The following is an 18887-nucleotide window of genomic DNA, read 5'->3' as shown; positions in this document are numbered from 1 at the left end:
TATTCGATACCCATACTATAAAATTATAAGTGGACTATTTTCAGATATTCTAGTAGTTAAACTATCAAATTATAAATTTATAAAATATATGGGGTCCCATTATTATATTTAGTGGTGTCCTATACAATTAAAAAATATTTTTGTGAATATTTTTGAAAAATTGGTGGTGTCACGGGACCCCGTAGTCCAACACCTAAACTCGCCACTGAACAGGATGCTTGTAAATATCTTATTACTATTCAATATATAATAAAGTTTCTTTGCTATTAATAAAAAAAAAATAGAAAAGGGGAATCACAATAGATTGAGCAAAATGAAATGAATAGTAAGTTAGATTTTACTTGGTAATGACAGCTGGCGCATTGCAGAGTTGTCGTCTGAAAATGCTCGACTGGAGGGAGAGCTGGCTGCGGCAAAGGAGACGTTGGAAACCTCCAAGGCAGCTTTGATTCGAGAACGGGAGATTGTTAACCATCTTGCTGCTGACAATAAAAGGTTGTCAGAGCTGATTTCGACTACTTTAGGTAATCTTACTCGCCTTCAATTTGGCATTCCTGTGCTATTCGCACGGTTGTTGAAATCTCACCTTGTACATCAACCGTTTGCGGCATTTATTGAGGCCATCAAAAAGTTGACCACTTTTGAAGTTCTAAAACATGTGCACCGTCATATGCCGGCAGGGAATGCTGCCGAGAGGATGATGGAAGAAATAGGATCCTCCTGTTTGGAAGAGTGTCAACAGGCTCATGAAGCTCTTCGACAGATAAACGTCGATAGCCTGGATAAGGTTTGTAGGGATGAAAACTCAACCGTGGAATATATTGTAAACTTTCAACTTTAGAACTGCTTAATTTTTATGTTTGTTCTATGGTTCTATGTATAACTGTAATGTTTTGTACCCGTTAGGTTTGAATGAAAACTAGTTTCTTTTTTTTTATGTTATGTGGAATGTCATGACAATAACGTAGATATCTAGACTACGGGTGAGGATGGTCAAGATGTTTATATGGTAAAACCGGGCAAATAATAATTTGGTCGAACCCCCTCATATATCCGAGATGGTTCTTCGAGAGGAGTCCTCCTACCAACGAAAGCTAGAAGGTATTTCTTCTGGCGGTTGGTCTGAAATATGCCAAGAGACTTATGCTTGGGTTGGATATTGCCCCTCTTGCTCTTAAAAACAGCGCTTTGTTCGCAAAATGGTGGTGGCGTTTTAAACATGAAAACGGGTCACTTTGAGTGTCTATTATAAAAAGAATTTATGGTGATGAGGGAGGTCTAAGTACCTCCTTTTCTCCTCCATCTAGTCGCCTTTCTTCTACATGGACGGACATCCTTAAAGTGGGTAAAAATATAAAAAATCTTGACTCCATTTTTGCTAATTCGTAAAAAAAAAAAGATTTGTGGATGGATCAAGCACTAGTTTTTGGGATGATTTGCGGCTTGGTGGTGTTTTACTAAAAGATAAATTTAATAGACTTTACCGGCTTGAAACTAACAAAAATGCCAGCATCCTTGACCGGGTCCGTTGGGATGGTAATAATATTCACACGTTTTGGTGTTGGTCACACAATATCTCGGGGAGATTGAGCGGGAACCTCGCCAACTTTTCTAACATTTTGTCTAGTTTTTTACCATGTAGTTCAGGTCCTGAAGAATGGACATGGTCATGGAGCAACGATGGTTCATTTTCGGTTAGCATGCTCACGAATATCTTGGTTCGGGCCGGACTCGTTAATCAACCTTGGTCACCAAGACCCTTCGCAACAGCCTAGTCCCCCTTAAAGTCGAATTGTTCATATGGCGTGCTATACTCAAACGTTTACCTACTAGGGAGGAATTGGATAAGCGTGGTATGGATTTGGGGACGGTTCGTTGCCCCGTTTGTGATAATGGATTGGAGACGGTGGAACATTCCATCATCTTATGCAACTTCGCCCTAGATATTTGGAAACGTGTTTTTGATTGGTGGAATCTTGGCCCATATACAAACATGAGCATTAACGAATCATTTTTGGGAAACGGGCACTCCTTTACATTCGAAATTGGCAAACAACTGTGGCAAGCTACCGGGTATTTGGTTTGGAAAAGTAGGAATGCCACTACTTTTTCGAAAGCGAAACCCATTAGTGCTATGGTGTTTAAAGAAATCCAAATCAAAAGTTTTGAATGGTTCTCGAATAGAATTAAAGGAATAAACATAGAATTGGATCTGTGGCTAGCAAATCCGCAGGTCTATGATTCGATTGCTTTACCATCTAGGAGTTCCGGTATCAGCTAATAGATATACCCTCCATGTAGATTTTTTGCCCCCACTTCCGGAGTAGTCGTTTTGGTGGGGAGAAATTAGGATGGTTCGGGGTGCTTTGTCGTTGAATTGTCAACATTGTGCTTCGTTCCATCTCAGCTTGTCTTCTCAAGTAAAATCTTCCCCTTAATGATAATGAACGGACCAAGGCGTTTTCCTATGACACCAATGGGCTTATATCTTTCGTTTTTAGCTGTTAGATCTTGTTTTATCGTTTTTCTAGTTGTAATTTTCTCGTTTTCCTAGTTGTAATTTTCTCGTTTTCATAGAACATGACCAGTGGCAATTCTAGGATCCAAATTCAATGGGGTTCTAAGAAATTTTTTCGATAGCTTACTTGTATAAAATATTGAATGTGTCGGGTCAAATCGGGTCGGGTCGGGTCGGGTCTCAACCAAACACAAACGTAAATTTCGATAAGACTTCAAAATATAAGGTTGTTCACATTTACATTAGAGCATATCATTACTTACTCGGCTACCATATATTGTATATGGATTATTTTTTATTTATTTTTGAAAGGCTAACTTATATAAAAAAAACTAGCAAGTAGTCAACAAGGTATACCGCGGAAAGAGAAATAAACAGAGTCCATTAACATTCTAACAAGAAATAGTTTATATTATTCATTGGTGCATAAAGGTCTTTTTTCAACATCATTTCAGATACTTAAATTCTCGGAACCAGCCCGAATCTCCAAGATAATCAAAAACACCATTTTCATTTGTAAAAGGCCCAAAGTTATTTAAGGCCACGACCTTGTTATCACCCGCCCAACTATTATAAATATAACCTTTGAATCACACAATTCAATTCACAATTAGCCCGTTGAAACTCTCCCTATCCATGCCCATTAGATGAATCTGAATTTCTATGAACGTAGCTACCATGGTCAAACCACAACAATACGCCTTGAAAATTGGACGAAGCTTCACGCGCTATAACCTTATCTTGATGCTCCTTGAAAATTATAGCAGGTTCAAAATCCAAAGAAACACCATTTACTCCGCCCTCCATGCGCGTGTGGGAATAAGAACCAAAGGATAATAAGGAAATTGATAAGGACTAATTTTATCATTTTTTTATTTATATATTCGATATTCGATACCCATACTATAAAATTATAAGTGGACTATTTTCAGATATTCTAGTAGTTAAACTATCAAATTATAAATTTTAAAAATATATGGGGTCCCATTATTATATTTAGTGGTGTCCTATACAATTAAAAAATATTTTTGTGAATATTTTCGAAAAATTGGTGGTGTCACGGGACCCCGTAGTTCAACACCTAAACTCGCCACTGAACATGACGCTTGTAAATATCTTATTACTATTCAATATATAATAAAGTTTCTTTGCTATTAATAAAAAAAATAGAAAAGGGGAATAACAATAAATTGAGAAAAATGAAATGAATAGTAAGTTAGATTTTAGTGTTTGTCACAGTAATTTTAAGTTTTAGTGTATGTTGCACTTAAGTTTTTAAGTTTTAGGGGAATGACAATACATACATTGAGAAATGAAATGATACACTAACAAATGTCATAAGTTTTAATTTTAACACAAAAAGCTAAATAACCCGCAACGGAGCACCGTATACATCCCCCCTCTAGTCTCTACTACTACTCCGTACTAATTTGCAACAACTAAAACTGTTTACAGCTATTAATGGAGTCATCCTCTCACCGGCCCTAAACGACGATCATCATTTCAATCAATCAATCAATGACTCTAATCGATTGTGGCGTTCAACAACAACAACAACAACAACAACAACACATCAAACGAAAATTCGACGATTACATCGAAGATGATGATGAACAACAATTGCTACTATTATCATCTGATTCCGTCGTCAGGATGAGAAAACCTAATCCATCTTCTTTTACTTCTTATTCTGATAATTCTGTCACTAATGTTAATACTAGTACTAATCATCAATTCAATCACACCACCAATTGCTCCAATTTTCAGCATGAATTTGCTAGGGTTTCTTCTTCGTCTACTCAAAACCCTATCGTTTATAATCCTCCAAATCACATCCAATTCTTCGTTCGTACCTTGTCACCCCTCAGTAGCAGTAACAACGGAACCCTAGTTCTTCACGCTAAACCTACTGACACCGTCGAATCAATCCACGACCAAATTCAGTCGATTACTGGTATTCCGGTAACCGCACAGCGTTTAATTTACGGCGGGAAGCAGCTTCAATTTGACGACAGTTTGGCTCAGTGTAGGATCACTAAGGACTCTGAATTACAATTGGTTGGTCGTATGCGAAGTGCTAAGCATCCAGAAGCATGGATAATCATTGATGGTTTAGAATCCTTGATTTGTAGGCTGTGTAAAGGTGAAACTTTAGGTGTTAGAGATAAGCCTGTTAGTTCGAGACTCGAAGAATATGTTGAGTTGGTTAGTGATAAAACTACGATCGATACTGCTATCAAATACCTCCATATTTTTCATTCTTCTTCTATCCCTGCAGCCCTTGTAATGCTTTACGTGTCACCTATTTATGCGAACAAAGGTTATGCTAATGAGGCTATTCAGGTTTTTTTCAAGTCGTACAGGAAACTACTCGAAGATGACAAAGCCAAGCTTCCTATTTATATAGAATTTGCACCTATAGTGTTACGGTTTTGTAAATTGCTTGCTACGGCTGTTACTCATGACGATCTTTTATATACATTCTGTCGAAATTATCTAGCATCAATGATGGAATACGTTAAGTTGGGCATGATTGTAAATACTTTTGATGTTACTAGCTCTATTTATAAAAAGGCCGACATAACTGTTCAAGATATATTTCCGTTTGTAAATCAAATTGCAACTCAGTTATCACGGGATTTGGTTTCCAGCATGGAATCTGTTGTCAATAGCGGTCTTTTAGCGAGTGATGTCTTAGCTTTTTCATCGTTTCTACGTTCTCTAAGGGTTGCAATCATTGATCAGGTGTCTTTTGGCGGGACATTCGTACCAATGCAACACATTCACAAACTCCCTTGGTGCAGTGACGAAATTAAGTGTCTATATACACTCTTTCATGATTTGTTGGCAAAGATGCAAATGTGCCTCGATAAAGTTGAGGATTATATCACGGTCAGGAAAGATAAAGGAGATGTGGGATGGGATCAGTATCTTTCTATATTGAGGGAATTGTTTTATATTGCTCAATTATATCAAGGTGCAGAAGAAAGCTTTTGGACAAGTTTCAGACATAATAAGGTTTCTCTGTGTTATCTGATTGTGACATATGCCAAGAGAGGTGAGGATTATACTTGGATTTTTGAACATAAGGAACTTACTGACTTTGAATCCAGGAGGCATTTGGTTATGATGTTGCTTCCAGATGTGAAGGATGAGTACGAGGACCTCCTTGAAATGCTTATCGGCAGATCACAGTTGCTGGCTGAATCTTTCGAGTATATTTCAGGAGCAGAACCTAAGACATTGCAAGGTGGAATATTTATGGAGTTCAAAAATGAGGAAGCTACTGGCCCTGGTGTACTACGGGAATGGTTTTTCTTGGTGTGTCAAGCTATCTTTGATCCCCAAAATGCCCTTTTTGTTGCTTGCCCCAATGATCGAAGAAGATTCTTTCCTAATCCAGGTAATCTTCATACAACTTTTTTATTTTGTCAGGACACAATATATATACCTTTATGTGTGTGTGTTTGTATATATATATTTTTGCTTTAAGATTCATTCATGTTACAATAAAGTTGAGGCAAGGTAAGTGAGTCGCATACTTGCATTGTATTAAAATTGACAGCGAGATCTCAGATGGTTACCATTTAAATATTTAAGTGCTATTTCATGTGTTGATTGGTGATTGACAATGCAGATCAAAGTTGTATGCATATTAATCTGAATATCCCTTCTTGAACCGACCGCTTGGCGGATCATTATATACCCTCTGTAATACCTCAGTCAGAATCTACAGATTTAGAATATCATAACACAACAACTGCAACAACAACAACAACAACAACAACAACAACAACAACAACAACAACAACAAACCCCAATACCGCGTATGTGGGGTATCAATAATTTGATGTTATATGTGTTGCTACCATTTTGGGCCTTTACTACGTAAAAAATAATTTGGATAGTTTTTGCTAGAGTAGCTGAGCACTGTTAGGAGTTGGTTACACTTCCGATCATGCTTGTTTTAGTTGTGTATGGAAAGAGTGACAGATAACAAGGAGGTTAAATAATATAATACTCTAAAACGAATTAGGGCAGACAGTTTGAGTTGAACTGATGTCAGGTAGAAATTTTCGTCATTTGTAACCTAAGTTTTTTATGCTACATGATGACTTGGAGGAGTTTAGATGCCCAACACATTACTTTTAGCTTATTACCATTTGTGCAAATGAACTGATGTTGTAAGCCCAAGACGCCTACAGACAACAAGCTTACTTGGTGCCTTGGTGGTTTTCCACCAATTAGATAACCTTGTTAGAATATGATTATGTGTCTAGGGTTAAGCCCAATCATACAACGGGCTTTAGAGTTTAGGTTAACTAGGGCCTCAAGCTATTCTAGTCTATATATATCCGATGTAATTCATTGTATTAGATACGACTTTGAGAATATTCAGTTTATGTTTTGTGTTTGGTTTATTCGTAATTACATGGTATCAGAGCTAGGGTTTGGAGAATTGTTCCCTTATGAAAAAATCTTGACTGTTCAATCAATCACCCACGGAGAGTGATTATCGAGTCTCACCACCTGTACCAAATGTCTCAAAAGGCCGTGAATTGCTAGCCCCGAAATTTTATCGAAATTACGGCCACCACAGCTCCCCCACGCGCCGCCATCCGCCGCCGCCTGCCGTTTTACGTGCCGGTGCTGAGCTACCCTCTGCCGACTTTTCTGTTCCGGTGAGATCGTCTAAGCATTCCGACCATTACCGCTGTGAGTATTGGTCCGGTTCCTTACGTTGAATTTTGAATCCGATTTGGTTTTTTATTTGGCTGTTGCGCTGTTAATTCTGTTTTTGTTTTGATTTTGTTTTGGAGATATTGGGTTTTAATTAGCTGTTATTCTATTTGCTACCGCACTCGATTTTCTGATTCTATATTGTGGACTGATTTGTGTGTTGTGATTTGTATTTGTATACAGCTTATAGTTGGTGATTTTTCTTTACACATATTGGTTTCTGTTTGCCATTATCTTAATCATGGGTGCTAATAAAGATGGTAATATGTTTGGTAGAACTGAAATTATTTTGATTGCTACCCGGTTGACGGATAATAAACTTAATGGCTCTAATTTCTTTGAGTGGAGCAAGACCATTCATGTATATCTTAGGAGTATGGGAATAGCCTCTCGTCTCACTTCAGAACCTTTTAACGATAATACATGTGATCTTTGGTTACAAAATGATGCTAGGTTATTCCTTCAAATTATGAACTCTATTGAATCTTCGGTTATTTCTTTGGTAAATCATTGTATGTAAAAGAACTCATGGATTATTTGGATTTTCTGTATTCCGGGCAAAGCAATATCTCCAACATCTTCATTGAATGCAAAGCTTTTCATCATGGTGAACAACAAGTTCGGTCTCTTACTGGTCATGTGTGCATATCATAACCCCTCTTACTAATTCCAACTCGAGGCACACAAAGTATATGTTGTAATGAATATGATAGAAGGAAAAATTTGGTTCGAAGGTTGAATTTGTGGTGCATTGTATCGAGTCTACATAAGCTCTATCTGATCATAGGAATTGGATTATTTTTGACTAATTTTGTTTGGTGATCTTGATCTGTATAGATTTTTAAAAATAGCAATAACTTGAGAAGGAATATATGGGATTTGGGACGAAAGAAAAAAAGAATAACCAAAGGAAGGGCTTTTTCTTTGTTGTCTAGCGCTATTTTACTTTCTTCCTCAACTGCTTAATATAAATGAAACTTAACCTGCTTTACATGGCTGTTTTAAAATTTGGGGTTTATTTTTTGCCGTGAAACAGGTAAATTGTTTTATACGTTAAGCTAGACTAGACTTGAACTGAAATCTATCTTATACATTAATTAGATTAGCCTGCCTTTGCATCAGGCGGTATCAAAATACATAGAATGCCGAGTGATTTATGGTTTATATTCTCTTTGCAGCTTCTAAGGTGGATCCGATGCACCTTAAATATTTCAAGTTTGCAGGCAGGGTAATTGCCCTAGCCTTGATGCACAAAATGCAAGTTGGGATCGTATTCAGCCGGGCATTCTTTTTACAATTGGCTGGTCTCGAGGTCTGTTTGGAAGATATAAAGGATGCAGATCCATATTTGTATCATAGCTGCAAACAGATATTGGACATGGATCCTCGTGAAGTGGATGAAGATGCCCTTGGTCTGACATTTGTTTGGGAGGTTGAAGAGTTGGGATCCGTGAAAGTATTGGAGCTTTTGCCCAATGGAAAACACATTACAGTGAATAGCAGAAATAGGAAAGAGTATGTTGATCTTCTCATCAAACATCAGTTTGTGACGTCCGTTGCCCAGCAGGTAAGTAAATTTGCTCAAGGATTTGCAGATATAGTTACAAATCATAAGTTGTGTTTCAAAGGGTTAGAGCATGAAGATCTTGATGGGATGTTACGTGGGAGTGAAAGTTCTATATCTGTCGACGATTGGAAGGCGCATACGGAATATAATGGCTATTATGAGACTGATCCTCAGATATCCTGGTTTTGGAAGGTATGTGCTTGAAATTTCATTTTTTTTTTTTTTTTTCCTTTCATTTTGCAAGACGGTGAATATTGCTGATATCATGGGTACATTAGCGAGTAGATTAACATGAATTTGCTAAGTTTATGCTCTACCATCAGAACAATACCCATGCTGCAAAGTATCATTAGAACTACATGAAGATTGATGTTCTGTTATCCGGTTCTCGTATCATCAACTTAATAGTAGGGGCATATGTATATATCTTTTGGCTTTTAGATCTCTGGTACATGCCTAATGTAGACGACACACTTTTTTATACTCTAAAGTGCTTCCTCTTTAGCTTTTCGCGATGAATCTTGCTTCACTGTTCCCTTTTTCTTAAAGTAACACCACCCTTTTTAGAATGGATAAAGAATCCTGCTTCTTTTTATGATAAAAGTTCTATTTTTTTCTGTTATTTTGCTAGGATTTTTTTTCTAGCAATACCAGTAAATGATGATGACTTCATCCATTTTAGAAGACATGTCATGGTTGTATTAAAATCAATTGTTTCGGTCAGGATATTTGCATTTTTAATATATTTCTGTCATTGCCAATAAGAGTAACCTAGTGGCTAATCTAGAAACTGTGGTAACATTGCTGTTGATGTGCTTTCAAAGCCTAATGCAGCTTTGACAAACCTATGATCTTGGGGGTGCCTTCGTAAGGTTGTTAGAATCTTCTGCTTTGTCATCCCTGTCACAACCTAGCGGTAGGTGATTATGATCATCACAGCGTTTCTGTTAAATGCCATACTAGAATACTGTGTGGGCTCGTCCTTTTTAAATGGTGGCTTTGATGATACAAACTCATTTGTTTATTTTATAAATAGGAAATAGTTTGATCCTGCAACGACAGTATAAGTTTTTTAAGGCATATCTTTAACCTATATCATGTATTATGTACAAGTCTAGATATATACACGTCGTCTCCGATGAGACTTAAACCCACAGGCCACAACCTCTTGGTTGATGGGTTCCTCACATACCGCTAGGCCAATGACCCTTTGGTTATGCAATAATGGTACTTTATAAATAGGTTAGCTATATAAGTAGTTTAGCCATGTAGGAGATTAGCATCACACAGTTTTCGTCTTTAATTTTGTAAAAGATAATGAAAAATAAATCAAGCATTTTAGGATAGAATCTGCTCTTGAAAATGGGCAATCTTGTACTTTTGATCTATAGAAATCTCGCCAGGTTCTATCAGTTTTTCTCAGAACAACTTTTGGGACTAATGGTGGTACAAGTCTGTCAAACATAGGGAGGTATTAAAATCATTGTTGTAATCTTTGCGCTGAACATGTCTCATTTGCTTGGACAACCTAGATCTTGAGTTCCGGATTAAGCAATTTTGTTTGGGCTTAATTCGAGTTTTATTTATTCTATGCTAGTATTTCAACCAGACCATCAGAGTTGTTTATCGTCCTACTTTGATTGGTGCCATGATCTCGATCTTGGTTGATTCTTGTTTTCGCCTCTTTTACTTTATCTTGGTACATGTACAATTTTTCTGATTTGAACCTTTGTTAGTGGGCTTGCTAACTCATCACCAAAAAATCAAATAGTTCATGGGTGTCCTATACTCAAAAGGGTAGGTATATTTTTCATAGGAATGTGGTTGGTACTCTTTTCAAACCTTTCTGTTAAGCCCATATAAGTGCATTTGTAGAGCAGCATTATTTACGCATTGCTTATCAATTCTTTCCGTTCCCATATTTAAAATTTGTGTTGACGAATGTTTCCAAACTCTATTCAACAATTAAGCTCCAACTAAATGGTTTAGGGCCCCTTTTTTTTCTCTTATTAAATCATGGTGTCTGAATAAGATATCTGTGGTGAACAAGTGATAGATGAACGTCAGGGCTCACATTAGTCTTTGTTACTCAGAAATTCACAGTTCATATTGTGACAAGTCGACCGATCCATAATGAAGGCACCTGTAGATAGAAGCCGTTTGCCGACCGGTGGACTCATTCTCAATGCCGTTTAGGCTCCGAGTTTAGTCGGTTGTCGGCCGATTTTCCAAATTAACCTCTATGTGTGCAGTTACAAAAACAATTACTAATAAATTCTAAAAAGTTTTGACTATAATGTAATTCCACACCTATTTTTATCTTCTGTATTAAGCTGATTAAGTTCAAAACAAACATCCCTTTGTTACTTTCTATATCAAGTTCCATTCTATTAAGCTCATTAAGTCCAAATCAGACATGGCCTTAGTATCCCTGATTTACATCAGTCACTGCCACATGTTTGTGCTGTTAACCATTGTGACTGTTAATAGGAAAGTCATTTTTCCTCACAATGATCATGATGTTAGTTTCACCAGAGTATATAGCTCCCTCTGACACATAATGAGTCCACACATCAGAAAACACAAAGTATAAGAAAATGCGTAATCATTACATAGTTTAATAGAAAGATGCCAATTTTACCCTTGTTTTTTGCACGCTCTTATACGAATTATTTATGGCTAAAGGATATTAAGGGTAATTGGTAAAGTAAGCTCTCCCCGTCCCAAATTTAATGTTTACCAACAAAAAATACCCAGTTTAATAAAACATAATCACTACATTTTGTTAATATATTTTTATGACATATATAGCAATACAAAATATTGAATCCACCAAGCGTATGTGACTTATATGGATTGGCTATTATTCCTTGTTAAAATATTAATAAAATGGTTTATGATGTGTTGTAACCTGTATTGGTAGCAGATTGTTGGGGAAATGACAGCCGAGCAACGGAATGTTCTTCTCTTTTTTTGGACATCGATAAAGTATCTACCAGTAGAGGGCTTTCGCGGTTTAGCTTCAAGGCTATACATTTACAAGTCCAATGAAACTATTGAACGTCTTCCTTCTTCTCACACATGCTTCTACCGAATCTGTTTTCCTGCTTACCCATCAATGGACGTTATGAAACAACGCCTAAATGTTATCACTCAGGAACATGTTGGCTGCAGCTTTGGAACATGGTGAAACACTTTCATCTCCAATTTTGAGACATATCCATTGCTTTGCTCCTCTTGTACTGACTTTGTATAGAATATATATATTATTATATATAGGGTAAATTATCATGAAAATAGTTTCTGATTTGACTTTCATTGTACTGTCTTTTGTGGCCTTCTATCGTTAGGTGCTAGTATCTATGTTCAGCTGTTTGTATAGGTTTAGGTATATATCGTAAATAAAGAAGGCCGTTTTCATTGCATAGTTTGTCGACATGTTTGCCAGTTTTTATTTATGGATTTGAGGTGGTTGGATATGTGTTATGGTGTTCATGTATAAACATTATATGATGCTTTAGTTCTCAAATGCTGCTACTGAAGAAAGAGTAAACTTGGTCACAAATACAAGAAGGTAAATATTTTTATTATTAACACCTCAGAGAACAACATATCCCTTCACACATATAACAACAATCATGCTCACATAATTAAACATAAACAACCCTTTAGGTCTTGAATATTCAAGCCCATAAAAACAGCTCCCCAAGATATATAAATAATGGGTGCAACATTTTGATCTCATTAAATTACTCTGTTTTCTCCTCTGCCGCTTGAGTGGCGGCAGCCGGCTTTTCTTCTTCTTTGACAGGCTCCTCTGTCTCAGTATCAGCTGCCACCGGTGTTCCCTCCTCAACAGCAGTGGTCTCCGCCTCTACTTCGACCGGAATCTCTTTTTCTGTTGCTTCTTTTGTTTCTTCTTTTGTTGCTTCTTTTGTTTCTTCTTTTGTTTCTTCTTGTACAACCTCATTACTAGTCTTCGGCTCCACAACTTGTTCTTCCTTGGTCTCTGATACTTCCTCCTCCTCAGGTGGCGGAGGAGGAGCATCCACCACGGCGGTGGTTTTCTCCTCTGGTGGCACTTGTGTTACTTCTTTTGGCATGGTTTCAACCTCTTTTTTATCATCCAATGTCTGTGTTGCAGCTGCTGATTCAACCTGATTCATCCATTATACTCCTGCTTTAGTGTTTATCCTTACTAACACTTTTCATTATATAGTATGCATAATGCATTTAATTTATTATTTAGACTTTTTGGTGTCTTCTGTTAAAAAACTACACATCCACATATCTAAAAGAATTTACATTGCCATCCTATATCATTCCTACATATCTTTGTATTCTTAGTTATGTTTATAAATAATTTCTACATATATTGTGCAATAAAACTATAAAAGTATAAATTATTGGATAAAATATTGGATATATCTTGGTATACTTTCTTTAGACAGGTGGGTTTACAAGGGGCAATTGTTCCCTTAGTAAAAAAGTAGAAAAGTAAAAAAAATTTGCACCCTCAGTAACTCAATAAGATATTAGTTGGTATAATAGAAGTAATACGATGCATGCATATAATAGTCATGTTATTATTCATCTCGCATGATATATTGTATCGTTCAAACGATTGTCCCATCTTCAACTATGATCTTAACATATGATTCAACGGTTATGGTATTCGACATACAACTATAAGAAAACAAGATTATGCTGTTTTCTGCTGTTTAATAAGTGTAATGATTATAATTACAGTACATAACATCGATTATTGACTTCAAGTATAGGGAACAACACATCACTTGTATAAAGTATAAACAAATGGTAAGAGCAAAATGAGACGTTTAATTGAAAATAAATAACGAAATAAACTTTACCTGAACACTAGCCATTGGAATTGGAATTGGAATTGAAATTAAGATTAGCTGGTTAATAAAGAAAGTGATAGAACTGTATCTTGGGAGTCTTTAGAGTGAAGTGAGAAAAATGGTATGGGTGTGCGACCTATTTATAGACCCAAAATTCATTAGAATAATAAATTATTAATATTATTATTATTATTTTTTTTGAAAGGCAAGTTGTTGGCATCGAATACTCTCATTTGTTACGTACGCACGCGCTTTCGGGCGTAAACTCGAACCGCATTACTGGAATCCGAACCTTAAACCATTCCGAGGGGCAGGCGGGTCAGATCTGGGTCTTGAATACGGGTCGGTAAAACCTCCCCAGGACAATCCCGCTTTCAGGAAATAAATCTATGGATATTTTAAAGGGAGGGACTCGAACTTGAGACCTCCCCACCCCCATCCAAATACACAAGTATAAATGGGTGAACTACTGGACCACTATGGTGAGTTCGTTGTTATTTTTATTAGTATTATTATTATTATCGTTATTATTATTATTATTATTATTATTATTATTTTTTTTTTTTTTTTAACTTCAAAGTTTTAAAACTTACAAAAAATTAGTGGGAAGCCTAGAGACAATCTGGGCCCCCACACCTCTAGCAATAGCAAAACCTATCCTAGTAAAAATATGAGCAGCAGCACCGGCACCAATATCTTGCGCCATCGAACTCTTCTGAACCCGCTTTAGCAAAGAAACAGCCTCCTTCTCTAATTCCCCAAGGGAAGAAAATGAGAAAGGAATGAAACCATAACCAATCGCCAGACAACTAGATTCGTACTTGACCCGCTTCCGACGAGCTGCATCAATCACAGCACGTCCAGGGACAAAGTCAGAAAGCCCAGACTGTGTCAAAGGAGAAGATCTTGTCAAGTCAACACAAACATCGCGACCACAATCCCAGGAATAAAGTAACACATCTGCAGGTCTGAGGGCCCTGTCGTTCCCTCCAGACAACCCAATGTCAACCTCCTTTCTCGCTAAAATCCCAGATCGATAACAAACATCAACAAGGGAATCCCGGACAATATTATGTCGATGCTTAATACCCACCATACCAGCACAAGACACCGCGTGATCCCCGAAAATATCCCCAGTAAAAACCCTTGAACAGGCAGAGCATGCCGTCGAGATAGAGAACAAAGGAACACCTAACCGGTAGCACAACACACATCGGTAAGTCTTTGCGTTCATCGTCTGACCCAACCCCAAAATAGGGACTGCCCTTAGCCAAGCAGAGGTGTGATCACTCTGCTGTGATTTCCATAAGGCCGATTGTCGGGGAGATAACGAAAAAGTGGATTCTGCAGAAGCGGTAACTTTTGTGAAATAAACATCTGCCAATTTCTTCATGAGTATTGGGGCAGCGACCTCACTCGGATTACCTAAAATATCAAACCCAACTGTTTTATTAAACAGACTCAATGCATCTTCAAAAGCACGACCAAGACCAACAATACTCGCATGACGTATTATCATTATTATTATTATTATTATTATTATTATTATTATTATTATTATTATTCCGGAGTATTAATTATTATTATTATCATTATCGTTATTATTATTATTATTATTATTATTATTATTATTATTATTATTATTATTATTATTATTATTATTATTATCTAATTGTTTTTTTTTTAAGAAAAAATAAAAGTAAAGTAGCAAGGAGCTAGGGCTCTAAGGAGATCACTATTTTAGTCATACACTATTAAATATGTTTGAAAGTGTTTTACCATAAAACTAATTTGATACTATATAGTTAAAAAGTGGTGGTGTAAAAGGAACGGTTTGGCTTGCACAAAACTTTTGCCATGGATAGACATGTTCGACAAATTAGGCGCCAACCAGTCAAATGGTAATGGTTGGCGTTTGACCGAGTGGAACACAATTAATTTTGACACATTTAACAAAAAAAAATTAAAAAGAAAGGTAAGAAGACCATTCGTAATTTTTAAATTCTTTTTTAAATAAACTTACTTTACTACAATATTTCATATATAATCTTGCAAATCAATTAACAACTAGATTAAATTTAAAGATCGGGAGAGCCTAAGGATCATCACTCGATCATAACAAATAGAGTAAAAATTAGCAATATGATATCTCATTTTTATAACATGGCAAATGGGACACATTAAGGTTTTCCAGTTGTAAACGTGTTACTTTACCCTAAAAGAACAATTAATTAGAATTTATGGATTCATATGTCCTCATCTAGTTATACTTTTTCTAATGAATGTGCAAATCCACATGGTTTGAGACCTAATTTATGATGAGGTGTTGAATGTAGATCATATATTCGGTGTGTTTTTTTTTTTTTTAAGGAAAAAAAACAAAATTAAATTATTAAATTAATATAGGCGAAATGATATAAACTACTCCGTAGTCCGTAATTCACATTGGGTGTGTTTTGGCAGCCATATTTTATGGTACTTATATCATTTGTAGTGGTGACTCGTGTTGTGAGTTCGTGTTGACTGCTTTTTGTACTTATTGGATTACTAGGATGTGTTGATTTTTGATGTGAAGTATTGGTGGTATTGATTTTTGGTGTTGGTTAAGAGTATTGTAATGATATGTTAAAATATAATCGGGTAAGTATTAAAAGTGGATAAAGATAATATTTTTAAAATAATAAAAAATAAAAAAAATAAAAACGTCCGTTGCTTTTGGTGTTGGATTCGAACCCACCACATGAAAACGCCACAATACAACGGATTGATACTTGATTTTGCCTCTCGTTGCTTTTGCCACCTATGTATTCAACACCTAATCTCATTACCGATACAAAAGGTCTTAAGATTATGAAGATTTCAAATTATAGTTTCTACGATATCACAAACAAATCTATAGTTTCTATTAAAATTCTATAATGATGATGTCATTATTAAGCTAATTCTTTTGTTAAAAAAATCATAAAATAAAAGGAAAAAAATCTAAGAATGGTGATTGATGTCATTAATTCAAATAATTTTAAATTAAAATTAAATCTTATTAATTAATTATTATTATTATTAAATCTTTCTAATAATTACTTTAACTATTAAAATTAAATAATTTTGAATTATTTTAATTAATTATTTTGAATTAAGTACGAGAATGTATAAAAGCTAGACAGAAGGAAACTAATCCTAAATTTATATTTTAATTTATATTTTTAAAATAAAATGACAACTAATATTATCTCTTATGATTAGATGTGGATTGCTTAATATGCATTTTAGGTGTTTGATGAAATGTTCAGTTGGCAAGTTTCTTTGTCGGACTTTGTGGTTCCACGGGTCATTAAACTAAATGACTTTAGCATTTACGATCATTTAATACATAAACATATAATTAAACTGTTTCGTTTAAACAAACCCGTGATTCCACGAGTCATTTCATTAGTAATCCTTATTTGACAAACAAAATTAAATAAAGCATTTTAAGAAAAAATAAAAAAGTCTTGAAGATGTAAGGTTGTTCAAACAAGTTAGAAATAGAAACTAATTTTTATATTTTTTTTTAAACAACGATTTTTTGTTATCAGTGGATCATTTTTTTCAACGACCATCATCATTTGCACGTATCACACACGTTCATGCGAAAACTCGAACCCGATCGACGGTACCCGGGAACACATCCATTCAGGCAGTGTTTTTGGGTAGAGGTCCGTGAACAAATCTGGTAAAACCTTCCTATAAGGTCAATATATACCACAATTATTGGTGTTCAAGTTAAAGAAAATCATGTCATCCCTAAGGATCGAACCCATTACCTCTCCCAATCTCACGATACAAAATATATGGGAGAACCGTTGGACTATGCCCGCAACTTAAAATAATTTTTATATTAATATTCATGTGGTGTAGTAACAATACTAATACTAATTTATACGAGTAAATAAATAAGAATTTTTTTTACTAAATGCGCAAGTAGGGCAAGTTACTCGCGAGTAATTCGAGCTCGACTCGTTAAAAATTCGATTCAAGCCGAGCATAAATGAGCTCGAGCCCGAGCTTGAACATGTTTTTATGATCGATTACTAAACGAGCTCGAGCTCAAGCTCGAGCTTTTTATATCGAGCTCGAACAGGCTCGCGAGCTTAAACGAGCTTTTCATTTATATGAATTATTTATTATTTCAAATTAATAGTATATATCAAATATCTACAAAATAGTTACTATTTTATACATAATACACAATATAATAACTAAATTGAATCATATATAATATAAAGATCTGTAATAAATTAAATAAATAAAAAAATAATAAAAAATTATATTATTGAATAAACGAGTCGAGCTCGAGCCTATATCGGGATTCCATAAATTTAGACGAGCCAAGCTCGAGTTTAATATTCAAGGCTCGAATCGAGCTGAGCTCGAGCTTAGTAAATTTTAACCGAGCTGAGCTCGAGCCTAGTGGAGCTCGGACACGGCTCGGCTCGTTTATAGCCTTATGCGGAATAATGTCTTCCTTTTCAGCCAAGATTTTATTTATGACAAGACATTTTTTACTAAGGTTGTAAATGAACCATGTCGAGTCAAATTCGATTAGGTTCAAGTTCGACTTGTTTCAAATTCAAAGAGCTTGATTTGAGTTCGAATCATTTCAAGCTTAATTTATTAAGTTCAAGCTCAACTCATTTCATATTACGTTAGCTCGAGCTCAACTTGTAAAAGTAGTGATATTTCCGGTAAACTATTTAATAAATTCATTAAAGTTGTACATTCGGGGTTGTAATTGTACAAGTTAGAAATATCGATGTGTTTAAATCTGTAGTTTGATTTATCATTTAGTAAAGTTATGAATCAAGATAGGATGAATGATGATCATTATTCAGATGAAAAGAGTCTGATAGGCCGGTGGAACCGTGGCCCACCCATTTCATCATCCACCGTTCCATAATCCTTTTCAGGTAGTAAGCCTCCCGATATTGGGACCCACCTGGTTGCCACTTGGAATTGCAACCCGATTGTCCCCCCTACAAATTTAACATCAATAATACCCTTTTCGTTCTTTTGTTACCGAATTAACCATTAATTCCTATTTTTATGCAATATGATTTCAAGTCGAGAAATGACCTTTTATTCCACTTGTTGGTCAACTTGGGGGTAACAAGAGCATCTTTGGTAACAAAATGACACATACACATCAAATATATGAAATAAA

General features: G+C 35.6%; 2 protein-coding genes across 2 annotated transcripts; one reads left to right on the top strand and one right to left on the bottom strand.

Annotated features, from left to right (window-relative positions):
* The first annotated feature begins 4036 nt into the window (after window positions 1-4036).
* On the top strand, window positions 4037-12250 carry LOC139854544 (E3 ubiquitin-protein ligase UPL5-like). Its single transcript, XM_071843844.1, has 3 exons — window positions 4037-5921; window positions 8437-9017; window positions 11752-12250. The coding sequence occupies exons 1-3, from the start codon at window positions 4037-4039 to the stop codon at window positions 12013-12015; spliced, it is 2730 nt and encodes a 909-aa protein (XP_071699945.1). The 3' UTR covers window positions 12016-12250.
* Window positions 12251-12390: 140 nt separating this feature from the next.
* Window positions 12391-13808, bottom strand: LOC139855410 (uncharacterized). Its single transcript, XM_071844625.1, has 2 exons — window positions 13697-13808; window positions 12391-12982 (listed from the first exon to the last, which is right to left on the bottom strand). The coding sequence occupies exons 1-2, from the start codon at window positions 13709-13711 to the stop codon at window positions 12575-12577; spliced, it is 423 nt and encodes a 140-aa protein (XP_071700726.1). The 5' UTR covers window positions 13712-13808; the 3' UTR covers window positions 12391-12574.
* Window positions 13809-18887: the final 5079 nt, after the last annotated feature.

Source organism: Rutidosis leptorrhynchoides, chromosome 6 (genome assembly GCF_046630445.1).
Source record: "Rutidosis leptorrhynchoides isolate AG116_Rl617_1_P2 chromosome 6, CSIRO_AGI_Rlap_v1, whole genome shotgun sequence".
In the NCBI taxonomy this organism is placed as follows: Eukaryota; Viridiplantae; Streptophyta; class Magnoliopsida; order Asterales; family Asteraceae; genus Rutidosis; species Rutidosis leptorrhynchoides.
Note: the sequence above shows the minus strand (reverse complement) of the source record. Positions and strands in the feature narration are given on the sequence as shown.

Coding starts and splice junctions, on each gene's coding strand:
- LOC139854544 (XM_071843844.1), top strand. CDS start 4,037: ATGACTCTAATCGATTGTGGCGTTCAACAACAACAACAACAACAACAA. Junction 5,922..8,436: donor AAGATTCTTTCCTAATCCAG/GTAATCTTCATA, acceptor TTCTCTTTGCAG/CTTCTAAGGTGGATCCGATG. Junction 9,018..11,751: donor AGATATCCTGGTTTTGGAAG/GTATGTGCTTGA, acceptor TATTGGTAGCAG/ATTGTTGGGGAAATGACAGC.